The sequence below is a fragment of the Osmerus eperlanus genome, chromosome 14, assembly GCF_963692335.1.
Source record: "Osmerus eperlanus chromosome 14, fOsmEpe2.1, whole genome shotgun sequence".
Lineage (NCBI taxonomy): Eukaryota > Metazoa > Chordata > Actinopteri > Osmeriformes > Osmeridae > Osmerus > Osmerus eperlanus.
In genome coordinates, this window is record NC_085031.1 from 18,141,771 (window position 1) to 18,159,345 (window position 17,575).

At 47.5% G+C, this 17,575-nt stretch overlaps 1 protein-coding gene across 1 annotated transcript; it reads left to right on the top strand.

Moving 5' to 3' along the window:
* The first annotated feature begins 829 nt into the window (after positions 1 to 829).
* rfc1 (replication factor C (activator 1) 1) lies at positions 830 to 16,770 on the top strand. The gene is made up of 23 exons (XM_062478008.1): positions 830 to 1,028; positions 1,409 to 1,555; positions 2,497 to 2,569; positions 3,769 to 3,849; positions 5,448 to 5,725; positions 6,121 to 6,171; positions 7,298 to 7,375; positions 7,617 to 7,973; positions 8,080 to 8,187; positions 8,394 to 8,573; positions 9,270 to 9,368; positions 9,457 to 9,841; positions 9,986 to 10,098; positions 10,203 to 10,317; positions 10,403 to 10,491; positions 11,925 to 12,062; positions 13,358 to 13,453; positions 13,560 to 13,810; positions 14,078 to 14,195; positions 14,670 to 14,815; positions 15,320 to 15,533; positions 15,720 to 15,899; positions 16,067 to 16,770. Exons 1-23 carry the CDS (start codon positions 1,026 to 1,028, stop codon positions 16,154 to 16,156), a joined length of 3,390 nt encoding a protein of 1,129 aa, XP_062333992.1. The 5' UTR covers positions 830 to 1,025; the 3' UTR covers positions 16,157 to 16,770.
* Positions 16,771 to 17,575: the final 805 nt, after the last annotated feature.

The window sequence follows — 17,575 nt, forward strand, 5'->3', positions numbered from 1 at the left end:
ACCTCCTCACTGATGAACACTTCCCAGCCTAAAAGCAGCTGTGTTGAGTTGTGAAATACATGGCAGGTGAATAGTTAAGTAAATATGTTTCAAATGTTTACAGGTGTCTCAAGTTCCTATCAATTTCCATAGTGAATAAATATGGGTTAGGGTTAGCCTAACCCTATCAAAAACAAGATGGTTAGTTCAAGTTCAAGTCTTTTATTGTCAGATGCACAGAACAACAGTCAGACTGGGACAATGTAAAAGCAACCTGGCATAAATCTTCAGAACATAAATAACACTTATGATAAGCAAAAATATAAACCTCCTAAATATACAAAATAATATAAAATACAGTCTATCAAGCCTCTAATACACATAATAACCTATATTAACCTTAGACCTATACTAACCTAAAGACAAGTGGGGGTGATAGTGCAACCAGTAGCTGAAAGTGACTAAATTTAAAAGTTAATGATTACTTGGAATGTTTAAATATGAAATGATGACGGGTCCTTTTAGCCCCATGTTGTGCATTAGAAGGGTAGTGATACAAAAATGATTATTTAAGAATACAAAATAAAAAATGAGCAAAATCAAGGTAATTGAGAAATACCTGGAATACTGAGTGATTAAATTAATGTATTGCGAAGATATAGAAAATATTTAAAAATTTAAAAAAACTAAATCAGGTAACTTGACCGATGTTGGTGATCAAAGGATTAAATAAGCTAATTCACATTCGTTTATAAACGTGGTTGAACATAGCTACGCATGATGATGTGCAGGTTAGCGACAACAGGAAGGGTCCAACTGTAGACATTTCTCCTCAGGCCCCTAGGACTTCAGTCCAGAAGAGGTAGGTACCTTGTTTTTACAGTCAATGGTCGGTACCGACACCGGAGGCAGCTTCCTCTGAACGTGACATCATTTCCAAGCGCCGCCCTGACACAATCATAGTTCGCGCCAAGGAGCTCTGCTGAAAGTGCGTAGTGAACAGATCTGACAGCAATCAATACGACAATTACACCATACATTTGAATATGGTAAGTAACAGGGTTAGTGCATCGATGTTCTCAGTTTATAGTTCGTGGATTCTGTGTAACTGTTGAAAGTTTCCAGACACCGTGCTGATCATCTTAGAGCGCGCGCACACAACACCATGCTAGCTGGTTAGCAAAGTCAGATTATCTTGCTAGTTTATCAACTGCATATCACAACGACTGTTGGCAAAATACCAGCTAATGTTTAAACACTAACATGACTAGTACTGTGTGTTTCCAGCAGCATGCCTTTCTTAACTGCACTGCTGTCCCAAAAGTTAACATGGCTGTTTTCCTCTAACACTGTGTGCATGTCAACATGTTGTGAATTTGGTCAAATCAAATGTCACACTACAGTCGTTTTATCTTTTATTCTATTTCAGGACATCCGGCGATTCTTTGCGCCGAGCAAACCCGCGGTTCACAAACCCGGCCCAAATTTCAGCGCGCTCACAAACGACGACAAAAAAAAGAAAATTAAATCGGTGTCTCCAGAGGAAGACGTGAAGAAAAAGAAAAACATCACCAAGGTAAAGGACATCAACACCAGGTCACACTTGGACGCTTTACATCTGTTTTCCTCCAAAGACCACCTAAAGCAGGAGGTCATTCATTCCTGTGATACCTGTAATGTTGTCCCTCCCCCGTACGTAGTCGAGATCCTGGTGTTACTCTGACTGACATGAAACTGAAGCCATTCCAGGCACCACTGTAATCAAGATACATGTAACTGTAAGACTGTAACAGAGGTATTTCTAGTTGTTACTTTACACTGTGTCTGGTAGCTGAGATGTTACTTTACACTGTGTCTGGTAGCTGAGATGTTGCTTAACACTGTCTGGTAGCTGAGATGTTACTTTACACTGTGCCTGGTAGGGGTGTAACAATATATCGTGGAACAATATATCGCTATACAACATTTTTACAATATGTATCGTACAGTTAGTTGCAATATTTTTACAATATGACGTCCATTTGATCCTGTTGGTTGAGCTACCAGCACACAACCTACTCTGCACCTGCGTCATGCGTGCATTCATTGCATTCACAGAAATCTCTTGAACTGAGTTAACTAATTTGTATGTACAACAAAGAAAATTATTGAAAATGTTTAATGTTTCGGAAATAAATCTGTTAATTGAATTTCAGTTTCATTTAAAATGTTGTTCAAAATATCGTGATAAGTATTGTATCATACACCCAGTATTGTGATACGTATTGTATCGTGAGCTGAGTGTATCGTTACACCCTTAGTGCCTGGTAGCTGAGCAGTTACTTTACACTGTGCCTGTTGCTTGACTCTGACCACTGATGTACTGTATAACTAGAACCCTAACCCTCTGACCACTGCACTATTTTTACGTTGTCTTAAAGTGTCAGCTAAATGAATAAAATGTAGGTAATGTACATTTGTACTGTATATATCAAATACCAGCCACAGTTTGTTGACAGTTGTGCTTCCATGTTTCAGAGAACCAGTCTCAAGGCAGACAAGGAACATCTCTGTGACAAGAAGAAGAAGAAGAGACTGCTCATAGAGTCAGGTATGACTGCTCATAGTCAGGTATGACCCTTCATAGAGTCAGGTGTGACCCTGACAGTCTCCTTAGAGCACATATGTCAGAGTCAAGGCCCGCGGGCCACATCCGGCCCGCGAGAAGGTTTTTTACGGCCCCTGGGATGATCTTGATTTATTATTAGAACCGGCCCGCAGACCGCAGCAAGCCGGCAGCCCGCAGATCTTTTACACGCACCAATACTACATTTCCCACAATGCAACGGTGACGCACCGAGCAGTAGGCTGCTTCATTTCAATATTTATTGGCACAGCAGTCGTCAGCATCACAGTAAAATTAACTTTCAGATACCCATCAAAAATGGCAAAACGGAAGGTGGACACTGAGAACCGGGGGTTTCAAACAAGGTGGGAGTCGGAGTATATGTTCACGGAGGTAGCTGGAAAACCTGTGTGTCTTCTGTGTGGAGAAAGTGTGGCGGTACTGAAAGAGTATAATCTGAGACGACATTATGAAACGAAACACGCGGACAAAAACAAGAATATGGACATGGAACAAAGGCTACAAAAGGCAGAGGAATTAAAACGAGGCCTCAAATCTCGACAGGCTCTGTTCAAAAAAGCCAAATCACAAGGCCAGGCTGCTGTCAAGGCCAGTTTTATTTTGGCAGAAGAGATCGCTAAATCAGCCCGGCCATTTACGGAGGGGGATTTCATCAAAAACTGCATGATTAAAGTTTGTGACGAAGTTTGCCCAGAAAAAAGGCAACTCTTTTTAAATGTGAGTCTGAGCAGAAACACCATTGCCGAGAGAGTTCTTTGAAGTAAATTTAGCCCACTTTTGCTAAAATAGAAAATATAGGCTACTGATGGTGCCTTGAATACCGGTTTCTTTCATTTAATGTTCATGTTATGGGGATTTTTATATAAAGGAAATTTGTCTTTTGTGTCTGTTGAAAATTAAAGATTACTGACAGAGCCATAAGAAAATATTGCTTTATTTATCTGATCATATTGGAATATATTTGTTAGGTTTTCAGTAGGTTCAATTAGGTTCACTAGACTATATGCGTCATTTAAAAAATTTTCAATGAACATTCGAACAGTCCGGCCCTCGGCTTGTAGCTAAATTTTTTATTTGGCCCTCCGTCCATTTGACTTTGACACCCCTGCCTTAGAGGGATGCTTTAGAACGCTCAGGTTTGAATATCAACTTTCCACTTCCAGACTCCGAGGAGGAGAAGCCAGAGAGGAAGACGGAGACCTTCCCTCCCAAGAAGGGTCCAGTGCAGTACATCTCAGAGACTGGTGAGACACACCCTGCCAGTGCAGTACATCTCAGAGACTGGTGAGACACACCCTGCCAGTGCAGTACATCTCAGAGATTGGTGAGACACACCCTGCCAGTGCAGTACATCTCAGAGATTGGTGAGACACACCCTGCCAGTGCAGTACATCTCAGAGATTGGTGAGACACACCCTGCCAGTGCAGTACATCTCAGAGATTGGTGAGACACACCCTGCCAGTGCAGTACATCTCAGAGATTGGTGAGACACACCCTGCCAGTGCAGTACATCTCAGAGACTGGTGAGACACACCCTGCCAGTGCAGTACATCTCAGAGATTGGTGAGACACACCCTGCCAGTGCAGTACATCTCAGAGATTGGTGAGACACACCCTGCCAGTATAGTACATCTCAGAGACTGGTGAGACACACCCTGCCAGTATAGTACATCTCAGAGACTGGTGAGACACCCTTCCAGTATAGTACATCTCAGAGACTGGTGAGACACACCCTGCCAGTGCAGTACATCTCAGAGACTGGTGAGACACACCCTGCCAGTATAGTACATCTCAGAGACTGGTGAGACACACCCTGCCAGTATAGTACATCTCAGAGACTGGTGAGACACCCTTCCAGTATAGTACATCTCAGAGACTGGTGAGACACACCCTGCCAGTATAGTACATCTCAGAGACTGGTGAGACACACCCTTCCAGTATAGTACATCTCAGAGACTGGTGAGACACACCCTGCCAGTGCAGTACATCTCAGAGACTGGTGAGACACACCCTTCCAGTGCAGTACATCTCAGAGACTGGTGAGACACACCCTGCCAGTATAGTACATCTCAGAGACTGGTGAGACACACCCTGCCAGTATAGTATATCTCAGAAACAGGTGAGACACACCCTGCCAGTATAGTACATCTGAGACTGGTGAGACACACCCTTCCAGTATAGTACATCTCAGAGACTGGTGAGACACACCCTGCCAGTATAGTACATCTCAGAGACTGGTGAGACACACCCTGCCAGTATAGTACATCTCAGAGACTGGTGAGACACACCCTTCCAGTATAGTACATCTCAGAGACTAGTGAGACACACCCTGCCAGTGCAGTACATCTCAGAGACTGGTGAGACACACCCTTCCAGTGCAGTACATCTCAGAGACTGGTGAGACACACCCTGCCAGTATAGTACATCTCAGAGACTGGTGAGACACACCCTGCCAGTATAGTATATCTCAGAGACAGGTGAGACACACCCTGCCAGTATAGTACATCTCAGAGACTGGTGAGACACACCCTTCCAGTATAGTATATCTCAGAGACAGGTGAGACACACCCTGCCAGTATAGTACATCTCAGAGACTGGTGAGACACACCCTTCCAGTATAGTACATCTCAGAGACTGGTGAGACACACCCTGCCAGCCCCCTCCCATTCCTCAGTAAAGTTTCAGTCTATTGCACAGCATGCATCCTCTGAGACTTGTTGCTGTGATTAAGGTTGTATAGAAGGATGTTAGCTGCATGCCTTGATGATGTATGCAGTGGTTCATCTCTTGCTCTCTTCCCCCTTTTGCTCTTTTGCTTTCTCTCTCCACCTGTGATCTCAGATTCGGACAATGATGACTTCCTGTCTCTCAAGTCCTCCAAGCCCAAGGAGAATAGTGTGGCCAAACCAACGAAGAAGAAACAGACTGAAAATACTTTTTTGTCGCCCAAGGAGACAACAAAGTCTCCTCCAAAACCTACCCAGACCAGAGTACCGGTCACCCCCACCTCTGCCCCATCCCTGCCCAGACTCACCCCCACCTCTGTGATGGACTACTTTGGTAGTGGAGGTGTGCAGCGCTCAGACAGGAAGCTGGTGGCCAGTACCAAAAGGAAGGCTGTGAGTACAACAAAACACTGAGAGAGTCTGAGAGCGCTGGCTGGAGCTACATGATTGGCGGCTATAAAAACACTGAAGAACAGTTAGTAACTTTGAGGCTGCTTAAATGCTAGTCGCTAGACACTAGTCGCTAGACACTAGGGAAGGTGAAAAAGAACACTGTTTAACCAATAGTATTAACCGAAAAACATTCATATTGTCAGTAAACGGTTACACGGTTTATTACGAGCATCCCTAGCCCTGACCTTTAACCCTGACCCCGTCTGTGCGTGCGTGTCTGCGTGCGTGTCTGCGTGTGTGTCTGCGTGCATTTGTGTGTCTGTGCCTGTCTGTCTGTCTGTGCCTGTCTGTCTGTGCCTGTCTGTCTGTGCCTGTCTGTCTGCGCGTGTGTCCAGGTATCTCAGGAGGAGTTGAGTGATGAGCTGCTACAGCAGATGGACATGGAGGTAAGCAGCCTGCAGGGGGCGCCATACCCTGTCTCTCTGCTCAGCTCTCTACCTTTCCCTCCCTCCCTCTCTCTCTCTCCAGTGTTTCCTCTATGTTGATTTAGCCCGCCACGGCTACATTTCTGCCACCACAGTATCAGAAATAGGGCTGTACAAAAGGCTGTCTTTCTGCAGTGATTGTTAGAGTGCATGTCGGAGAATAGCACGGACACACGCTTCACACCGCAGTTGAGATTGCATGTGTGCGTCCTTGAGAACTGTAAGTCGTATAACTTATGTTGTCAGTTAATTTAAGCCTGTTATTGTATTAGTCTATAGTTCTTGCAAATGTAAAATAAGTTAACTGGTGATTTTCATTGTTTGTATACTTCCCCTACTAGCTAAATTGCACGTCTGTTGATTCGATAGCGATTGCTGCCCTTGCTCACATTTGTATTTAAGGTGCATTATTATGCTGAAGTAGTTTTAATTAATTAATAGTGAGTTTATTGTTATTATTTGCTACAGAATGCTTAGCCTATCAAGATCAAATGAAGCAAACAGTGTATGCTTTCGAGTGGCCTACCTTAATCGATAGGCTAGGCTACTGACCATTTACAGCCATCAGCGGTCTGATGGCTGAGCGGTTAGGCAGTCGGGCTATTAATCAGAAGGTTGTTGGTTCGATTCCCGGCTATGCCAAATGACGTTGTGTCCTTGGGCAAGGCACTTCACCCTACTTGCCTCGGGGAGAATGTCCCTGTACTTACTGTAAGTCGCTCTGGATAAGAGCATCTGCTAAATGACTAAATGTAAGTTGTTACGTCAATTATTAATTGGCAGCATTTATGCCATTTAGAACATACTTTATGAGTGGAATGTGTCTAAGTAGCCTAACCTTATTGCTTTAGGGGAAATAGGACAAATATGTGCAATATTACATTAGCTATTAGACTATTACATTAACCTGCTCCGAAATATAGGGTTAGAACTTTGTTTCGGGTGGGGGGGGGTGTTCGGACAGACCTGCCCCCACTGCTAAAAAAAATCTTAAAGGAAACACTGCTCACCCCATCCCACTCTTTCTCCGTCTCACACCCTCTCTCCTCTCACTCTACATCTCCCCCCCTCTTTCTCTTTCCCCTAGGTTGAGAAGCAGGTCCATGAGGATGAGCAGTTTGCTAAAACACTGGCCATGTTGGATGAAGAACCACATGCCAAGAAGGTGACGAGTCAACCGTACACAAACACACACAAACACACTGTCCCTGTTGTGCTCACACACTCTCGCTGTGTGTGGTTCTCCCCTGGCTGTAAGCATACTGTGTGTGGTTCTCCCCTGGCTGTAAGCATACTGTGTGTGGTTCTCCCCTGGCTGTAAGCATACTGTGTGTGGTTCTCCCCTGGCTGTAAGCATACTGTGTGTGGTTCTCCCCTGGCTGTAAGCATACTGTTTGTGTCCCCAGGCTCGTAAACACTCTGGTCCTCATTCCTCTTCACCTGAGAAGACCAGAGCAGACTCTGCCCACAGCAGCACTTCTCACTCACAGTCCAATGGGATGGGCAGCCACAAGGAGGAAGTGATTGGTCCGTCCCCTAAAAAGGTCCTGCCTCCTAAAGCCAGCTCCAAACTGGCCATGATGAAGAGGAAGCAGGAGGGAGGGGAGAGGAGGGAGGGAGTGGGGAATGTCAAAGTGACCGTCACTCCTAAGAAAGAGCCCGTCAGCCCCGCCACCACAGACAGGAAAGCCACACCCAAAACAGGAAGTGTTGCCGGAATAACCACATCCACCACATTAAAATCATCTCCCAAGAAATCGGAGGTGAGAGCTTAAAAGCTGCCCTGTCAAGGAGACTCACTTAAATAACCCTTTCACAAGGAGACTCACTTAAATAACCCTGTAACAATGTGTGTGCGCGTGTGTGTAGAGCACCAGTCCGGAAGATGCAGAGAAGAGGAGAGGCAACTCATCAGCCTTCCGAAACTACCTGAACAGAGAGGGGCCTAGGGCTCTGGGCTCTAAGGAGATACCCCAGGTAACACCACACACACACCACACACTCACACAGATACACACCAGGCTCTATGGAGATACCACTCACTCACAACACACATTCACACAACACACATTCACACAACACTCACACAACACACTCACACACACACAGATATATACACACACACACACAAAGAAATCAAGCGCAGATGGTGTTATTGATTGTCCCATACTGCGTGTGTCCAGGGAGCAGATAACTGCCTCGAGGGCTGTGTGTTTGTGCTGACCGGGGTGCTGGAGTCCCTGGAGCGTGAGGAGGCCAAGAGGCTGGTGGAGCGCTACGGTGGGAAGGTGACCAGCAACATCAGCAGAAGGACCAGCTACCTGGTGCTGGGGAGAGATAGTGGGCAGGCCAAGACCGACAAGGTACACTCACTCTCTGGGTCTCTGTGTGTGTTTCTCTGTGTCCCATACATGCAGGGTTAACTGTGTGTGTGTGTGTTTCATACGTGCAGGGTTAACTGTGTGTGTGTGTCCCCTAAGTGCAGGGTTAACTGTGTGTGTGTGTGTGTCCCCTACGTGCAGGGTTAACTGTGTGTGTGTGTCTCATACGTGCAGGGTTAACTGTGTGTGTGTGTGTCTCATATGTGCAGGGTTAACTGTGTGTGTGTGTCCCCTACGTGCAGGGTTAACTGTGTGTGTGTCTCATGCGTGCAGGGTTAACTGTGTGTGTGTGTCGCCTTAGTGCAGGGTTAACTGTGTGTGTGCGTGTCCCCTACGTGCAGGGTTAACTGTGTGTGTGTGTCCCCTACGTGCAGGGTTAACTGTGTGTGTGTGTGTGTCCTACGTGCAGGGTTAACTGTGTGTGTGTGTCCCCTACATGCAGGGTTAACTGTGTGTGTGTGTGTGTCCTACGTGCAGGGTTAACTGTGTGTGTGTGTGTGTCCTACGTGCAGGGTTAACTGTGTGTGTGTGTCCCCTACATGCAGGGTTAACTGTGTGTGTGTGTGTGTCCTACGTGCAGGGTTAACTGTGTGTGTGTGTCCCCTACGTGCAGGGTTAACTGTGTGTGTGTGTGTGTGTGTGTCCTACGTGCAGGGTTAACTGTGTGTGTGTTTCCAGGCGCTGAGTCTGGGAACTCAGATCCTGGACGAGGACGGGCTGCTGGACCTGATCAGAACCAAACCAGGAAAGAAGTCCAAGTACGAGATCGCTGCTGAGGTCAGTCTTTCCCTGTCCCTGACCCTGTCCCTAACCCTGGTGTCCATCCAGGCTAACTGTTGCCTTGTCTTCTTCTTCCTGTGTGTAGAGCCAAGGCTCCACAAGGGTCCCCCTGAAGGCCTCCCCAGCCAAGAGTTCCCTCCCTGGCCCCTCTGGCCCCCAGACTGCCAGCCCCTCCAAGACTGCCAGGGGCTTCAGGAGGGCACTGGGGGCTGGGGGGACCCCCCCTGGCCGGGGCTCAGGGCCCAGAAGGGGGCTGGAGGGGCAAGGGGGGTCTCCTTCCTCATCCCCTGGCTCTGGTTCTTCCTCATTGGCTGACGAGGGAGCCAGTCTGCTGTGGGTTGACAGGTACCGCCCCCGCTCTCTGAAGGCTGTGATTGGTCAGCAGGGGGAGCAGAGCTGTGCCAATAAGCTGCTGCGCTGGTTGCAGAACTGGCACAGGAACCATGCTGGGGGTGGAGCCAAGCCTGCAGGTGTGTGTGTGTGTGTGTCACTCGTCCCTCGTCCCTCAGGTCTGTGTGTGTGTGTGTGTTTCCATTGCATGAGGAAACGTATAGAAACAAGCGCAAATTGACAATAATATTCTGCTTATTTACCTCCTGTGTGTGTGTTGGTAGTGAGGTCAGGTAAGTTTGGCTCTGGGAAGGACGATGGTTCTTCCTTCAAAGCTGCTCTTCTCTCAGGACCCCCCGGAGTCGGCAAGACAACCACAGCTGCCCTGGTGTGTGAGGTCAGTACTAGTCAGTACACACACCCCCCCAGCATAGCTGCATTTGTGAGAGGTCAGTACACATACACACCAATGTTTCTGCTTGCCATATTTGGTGTGTGCAGGAACTGGGCTACAGCTACGTAGAGATGAACGCCAGCTGCACTCGGAGTAAGAACAGTCTGAAAGAGCTGATCGCTGAGTCTCTCAACAACACTAGCATCAAGAACTACTACTCAGGTACACACACACAGAGATCCACACCACACACACACACACACACAGCCTCAACAACACCAGCATTAATAATGACTGTGTGTCTCAGGCTCAGCTCAGACGGTGAGTAATAAACACGTCCTCATCATGGACGAGGTGGACGGCATGGCTGGTAACGAGGACAGAGGAGGGATACAGGTACCCACACACACACACAGCCATGTACATACACACACACAGCCACGTGCACACACACACACACACACACACAGCCATGTACATATACACACACACACACAGCCACGTGCACACACACACACGCACGCAACTACCCACACACACAGCCACGTGCACACACACACACAGCCACGTGCACACACACACACACAGCCATGTGCACACACACACACACACGCAACTACCCACACACACAGCCATGTACATATACACACGCACGCAACTACACACACACACAGCCACGTGCACACACACACACAGCCACGTGCACACACACACACAGCCATGTACATATACACACGCACGCAACTACCCACACACACAGCCACGTGCACACACACACACACACACAGCCATGTACATATACACACGCACGCAACTACCCACACACACAGCCACGTACACACCCACACACACAGCCACGTGCACACACACACACAGCCATGTACATATACACACGCACGCAACTACCCACACACACAGCCACGTACACACCCACACACACAGCCACGTGCACACACACACACACACACAGCCATGTACATATACACACGCACGCAACTACCCACACACACAGCCACGTACACACACACACACACAGCCACGTGCACACACACACACAGCCATGTACATATACACACGCACGCAACTACACACACACACAGCCACGTGCACACACACACACAGCCATGTACATATACACACACAGCCACGTGCACACACACACAGCCATGTACATATACACACGCACGCAACTACACACACACACAGCCACGTGCACACACACACACACGCAACTACACACACACACAGCCACGTGCACACACACACACAGCCACGTACATATACACACGCACGCAACTACACACACACACAGCCACGTGCACACACACACACAGCCATGTACATACACACACACAGCCACGTGCACACACACACACAGCCATGTACATATACACACGCACGCAACTACACACACACACAGCCACGTGCACACACACACACACAGCCATGTACATATACACACACACGCAACTACACACACACACACAGCCATGTACATATACACACACGCACGCAACTACACGCACACACAGCCACGTGCACACACACACACACAGCCATGTACATATACACACACACGCAACTACACACACACACACAGCCATGTACATATACACACACGCACGCAACTACACACACACACAGCTACACACTCACACGCACGCAACTACACACACGCAGCTACACACGCAGCTACACACAGACACGCAGCTACACACACACGGTTACGTACGGACAAACAGTGTTGTTCTTTACAGGACCTATCAGATCTTCATCTATATTTCCCTTCACTGCCTTCTGGTTGTCTGAGTGACCTCTGACCCCTGCAGGAGATGATTGGTCTGATCAAGCAGTCGAAGATCCCCATAATCTGCATGTGCAACGACCGAAACCACCAGAAGATCCGCTCACTGGCCAACTACTGCTACGACCTGCGCTTCCAGAGACCCCGTCTGGAGCAGATCAAGGTACACACACTCACACACACCATCAAGTTACCGTAATTTTCTGAAAATAAGCCGCGGTACTTGTACTCCGATTTTACAGTTTTCTTGTGCTTGTTCGGCTTATATTTCGAAGCGGCTTATAGTCCGGTTTTAGAACAAAAAAGTGGCTTTGTCTCAAGATCTCTATAGACCGTGCAGCTAATTTAATGCTCAACACTGGAACGGGGGATTATTACTTGAAAGAGGAATTATTCACTGTGTCGTCTCAGTTACACTATCAGGGCTTGGAAACACAGTGACTTGCTAAAGTAGGCAAATGGCTAGTAGAACATAACATTTCATAATAATTTCAGTTAATCAAACAGCTGCAAGACCCAGTGAAATGTTATAGGCTAGCTAGCAAAATAACGCTAGCATCGCTAACAACATTACTAATTCAACTTTGGTAGAGTATCCGAGCTCTTTGTAAGTTTGTTTTAGATATAATTTGATATGGTCTTGTGGACAATAAGACAGGGACGCGGTCTCTTTTCATAACTTGTATTTTACCACTGCTCTTCTTGACATCGCCATTCGAACAGCTTTTACTGATTTCACGTAATGCTTTCAGCATCAAGCCTACGGCAACTCCCAAGGGACAAAACACCCTTGTCCGTACCCGTCACATAGAAAGGTCTGCTACAGTAGGCTATCCTCAGGATTTGCAAGCTAGCTAAACTTATACTATATCTAAAATAATTTTGTTGACATAACAATGGATTCTGCCACTAAATGAGTGACTTGGCTTTATTTCTGGACATACTATCCACAACCGAAGTGTGTTACACAATGCTGTAAGATCGCCTCGTGCATTACTCTTGTTACCCAGAATGCCCTGCGGCAAGCTGAAAAGCTACTAAGTTAAGGGCATTAGCTTAGTTAAATAAGCATTGTTTGGAGTTCTATTGTTGTGTTTGTTCTGTTTTGATAAGTGTAATGCTATGGTCTATATTTTAGATCATTTGAGTGTTCACCCTGATTGGGAATGTTGTCTAGTTAGATGGTTATCCAAGCTGTCCGCTGCGACAGTGTGTCTCGGCAAGTAATCAATCGTGAGCACTGGTCCGCTCAACGTTAGCCGGCGCAACGGTAACGTTGTTTTCTTTCAAAGTGCGGTTTATATTCCAGTGCGACTTATACTCCGATTTACAAACACAAAGTGCTCATTCTGGGGGGGTGAGGCTTATACACGATGCAGCTAATTTTCAGAAAAATACGGTATACCTGCTTTTCATGAATAAACTTAATCAGTCTTCCTCCCCTCCCTCCCCCCTCAGGGAGCCATGATGTCCATTGCCTTCAAGGAGGGCATCAAGATCCTGCCCCCTGCCCTCAATGAAATCATCCTGGCGTCCAATCAGGACATTCGACAGGTAACAGGACAGCTGCTGTGTTTTAGTCCAGCCCAGACACCATGAGCAATCTGGATGACCCCTGACACCAGACGACCTCTCTGTAACCATGCCAACACCCCTGCAGGTGCTACACAACCTCAGCATGTGGTCGTCGACCCACAAGACGCTGTCGTACGACCAGGCAAGGCAAGACGCCCAAGGTGCACGCAAGGACACCCGCCTGGGCCCTTTTGACGTGTGCAGGAGGGTGTTCTCCTCCGGGGGCGACACACCCAGCAGCCTCCAGGACAAGTCAGACCTGTTCTTCCACGACTACTCGTTGGCCCCTCTGTTCGTCCAGGAGAACTACCCCCATGTCCAGCCTGCTGCCGCTGGGTAACACACTGCCCTTACCTGGGGGGAGGTGGAGAGGAGGGAGGTGGAGAGGAGGCAGGTGTATAGTAGCAGAGGAGACTGTGGCATGAGTGGAGAGTGTATCTGATTGGTTCAACAGGGAAGTATACCTGGTTGTAAATGGGTCCTTTCTCTCTGTGTCCTCCTCTCTCTCCTGCTGTTCTCCATCCATTCCTCCTTTTCAACTCTCTCTCCCTCCCTCTGTCTCCTCTTCTCCCTCTTTCTCCTCTCCTCCCTCCTCCGGTCCAGGGGCAACGTGCAGGCCCTACTGGTGCTGCTCAGTAGAACAGCTGACTCCATCTGTGATGGCGACCTGGTGGACAGACAGATCCGCTCTCGACAGACCTGGTCTCTGCTGCCCACTCAGGTACCACACACACACACACACCCACACACACACACATGGTCTCTGCTGCCCACTCAGGTACACAGACCTGGTCTCTGCTGCCCACTCAGGTACCACACACACAACACACACACTTTCTCTCTCACACACGCACACAGACCTGGTCTCTGCTGCCCACTCAGGTACCACACACACACACACACACAGACCTGGTCTCTGCTGCCCACTCAGGTACCACACACACAAACACACACACTTTCTCTCTCACACACGCACAGACCTGGTCTCTGCTGCCCACTCAGGTACCACACACACAACACACACACTTTCTCTCTCTCACACACACACAGACTTGGTCTCTGCTGCCCACTCAGGTACCACACACTTTCTTTTGACACTGCGAGAAAATCTACTTTTTTAAATTTTTATGGTCGAACAACGGGACCTGATCAAACTGCATGTCTTTCTCTGCGTGTGTGTGTGTGTGTGTTCCAGGCAATCTATGCGAGCGTGTTGCCGGGGGAGCTCATGCGAGGCTACATGTCCCAGTTCCCCTCCTTCCCCAGCTGGCTGGGAAAACACTCGTCCACCAGCAAGCACTCCCGAATCCTGCACGAGCTGACTTCACACATGAGCCTCAAGTAGGGATACACACACATACACACGCGCGATACACACACCCACCACACATGATACACACACACAGGATATACACACACTAACCCCTCCACTAGGGCTGCTGTGCCAATACATCATTTTAATGGTCGCGATTCTTGGCTTCACAACATTGTGAACATTTTGCACTTTTTATTATTTATTTATTTGTGTTGACTGTCTAAATTAGCCTGAAGGTCAATCCTTAATATTACATTTAGACATTTTAATAAATTTCCAATTGAGTGGTTCTTTTTTTAAATTAGGGGTAGTATTAAACTATATACTTCAAAGGACAATCTTTAGCTAATCCCCATTAATGAAAGATTATCCTTTGAAGTATATAGCCTAATATTATTAGAGGGTTTTTTTTAGCACTTCAGTAAGTATCGTGATGAATCGTGATGTATTGAATCGTAACATGAGTATCGTGATATATCGTATCGCAAGGTACTTGCCAATACCCACCCTTACCCCCCACCCTGCCACAGGACACTGAGCAGCAGTGAGACGGTGAACCAGGACTACATGCCGTACTTTCGGAGGATGCTGCTTTGTCCCCTCCAGAGGCAGGGTGCTGAGGGAGCGGGCCAGGCCGTCCAGCTCATGGACCAATATCACCTTATCAGGGAGGACGTGGACAGCATCATGGAGATCAGCGTCTGGGCCGGCCAGACCGATCCCTACGCCAAGCTAGACCCCAAGGTCAGGGATCGGGTGTCAGGGGGGGCATTGAGTCTCTTTGGATGCATGTCTACTCCTGGAGGGAGGAGGATGGGGGGGAGGGAGGACTGCAAGGGATTCGGTTCTAATCCATGGTTAGGGTCAGGGCTAGGACTAACCCTGGGTGTGTCTGGTCAGGGCTAGGACTAACCTTGGGTGTCTCTCCAGGTAAAAGCTGCCTTCACGCGAGCATACAACCGCGAGGTGCACCTGACCCCATACTCCCTGCAGCCAATCAAGAAGGGGCGTCATGGAGGAGGGGGGGGGGACCTGCAGGGGGCGGAGCCAGACAGCCAGGTGCCTGAGGAGGATGAGGAGGAAGGCCTTGATGCAGATGCCATGATCAAAGTAATTGTTGAATACTTAAATCCAGTAATACCTCACTGAGTGTCTTATCTGGCAACCTATCAGGACCGACTAAGTGTGTGTATGTGTCAGGACTAAGTGTGTGTGTGTGTGTGTGTGTCAGGACTAAGTGTGTGTGTGTCAGGACTAAGTCTCTTGTCTCTCCACAGCAAAAGAAAGCTAAGCCGATCAAGGAGCCCAAGAAGGAGAAAGCAGGGGATTCTGGGAAGGGGAAAGGAAAGGGCAAAGGCAGAAAGTAAACATTGGATCAAAAAGAAGAAAACAGGAAATCCCCATGGCTCTTGTTAGTGTTGTGTACCTCTGTGAAGGACGGTGTGTTGCCATGGCCCCCCTCACCCAGCACAGCCGTCTGGTCAGGAGAAACACTCACACTAACCCTCCCGAAGAACTGGGTTATAATGTGGGTTACCAGTGTGATGAACAGAAACACAGGTGTGAACAGAAACACAGGTGTGAGCAGAAACACTGGTGTGAGCGTCTCATGTAGGCAGGATGGACCTGAGAGCAGCTCTGGACGTGATCTGGTGGACGTGATCTGGTGGAAGTGATCTGGTGGACGTGATCTAGATCCTCACAATAGCAACGCGGCAGAGATCATGTTACTGTAGTTTTGGAGGTTCTATATGACTCAGCCCTGAAAAGATCTTCAAAACAGTTTGATCTGCTTTGATTAGTAAGACCTGTATGTAACCGCAGTGTAAAGTTAGTTTCTTTTTTTACTCAGAATTAAAAAGTATAGTTTGTTTCTTGTTGTTAGATTCACTAGAGGACCAGTTCACTAGAGAATGTCAAAACTGAGGTTTCCTGTTCTTGCTATTTTCACTAATGAGTAATAAAATGTTGTCTGTTTGTATTCTTTCTCCCTGTCATGGTTAGAGTTTGAATGTGCACGTGTGTGCTGTCAGAACTGAGGAGGAAGAGGCTGGGGTAACCAGCTTCTCAGCTATCTGCTGAGCTATCTCCTCACGTATCTGCTGAGCTATCTCCTCAGCTATCTCCTCAGCTATGTCCTCACGTATCTGCTGAGCTATCTCCACATGAGATGGTTGGGTTTGGAGTTGATTCCTTAGACCTGGGTTCTCCAATCCTGGTCCTCGAGGGCTGCTGTCCTGCATGTTTTAGATGTTTCCCTGCTCCAGCACACCTGATTCAAATGAATGGGTTGTGATGCCGGTAACACTGGTGAAATCCATCAAGTATTGGGGAAGGTATATCATCATACTACAATAGGCAGAAGGAGATCAGAATCAGAATGGGATTTATTCGCCATGAAAGTTTGCACAGACAAGGAATTTGCTTTGGCAGGAAGGTGCATACAATAAACATATACCTAAAATTTAAATATGTGGACTATCTACAGTTAGGTCCATAAGTATTTGGACATTGACACAATTTTCATCATTTTGGCTCTGTATACCACCACAATGGATTTGAAATGAAACAATCAAGATGTGCTTTAAGTGCAGACTTTCAGCTTTAATTTCAGGGTATTTACATCCAAATCAGGTGAACGGTGTAGGAATTACAATACATTTTATATGTGGCCCCCCCCTTTTTAAGGGACCAAAAGTAATTGGACAATTGGCTGCTCAGCTGTTCCATGGCCAGGTGTATGTTATTCCCTCATAAAGGGAGTTTGTTATTTCATTGACAAGGAG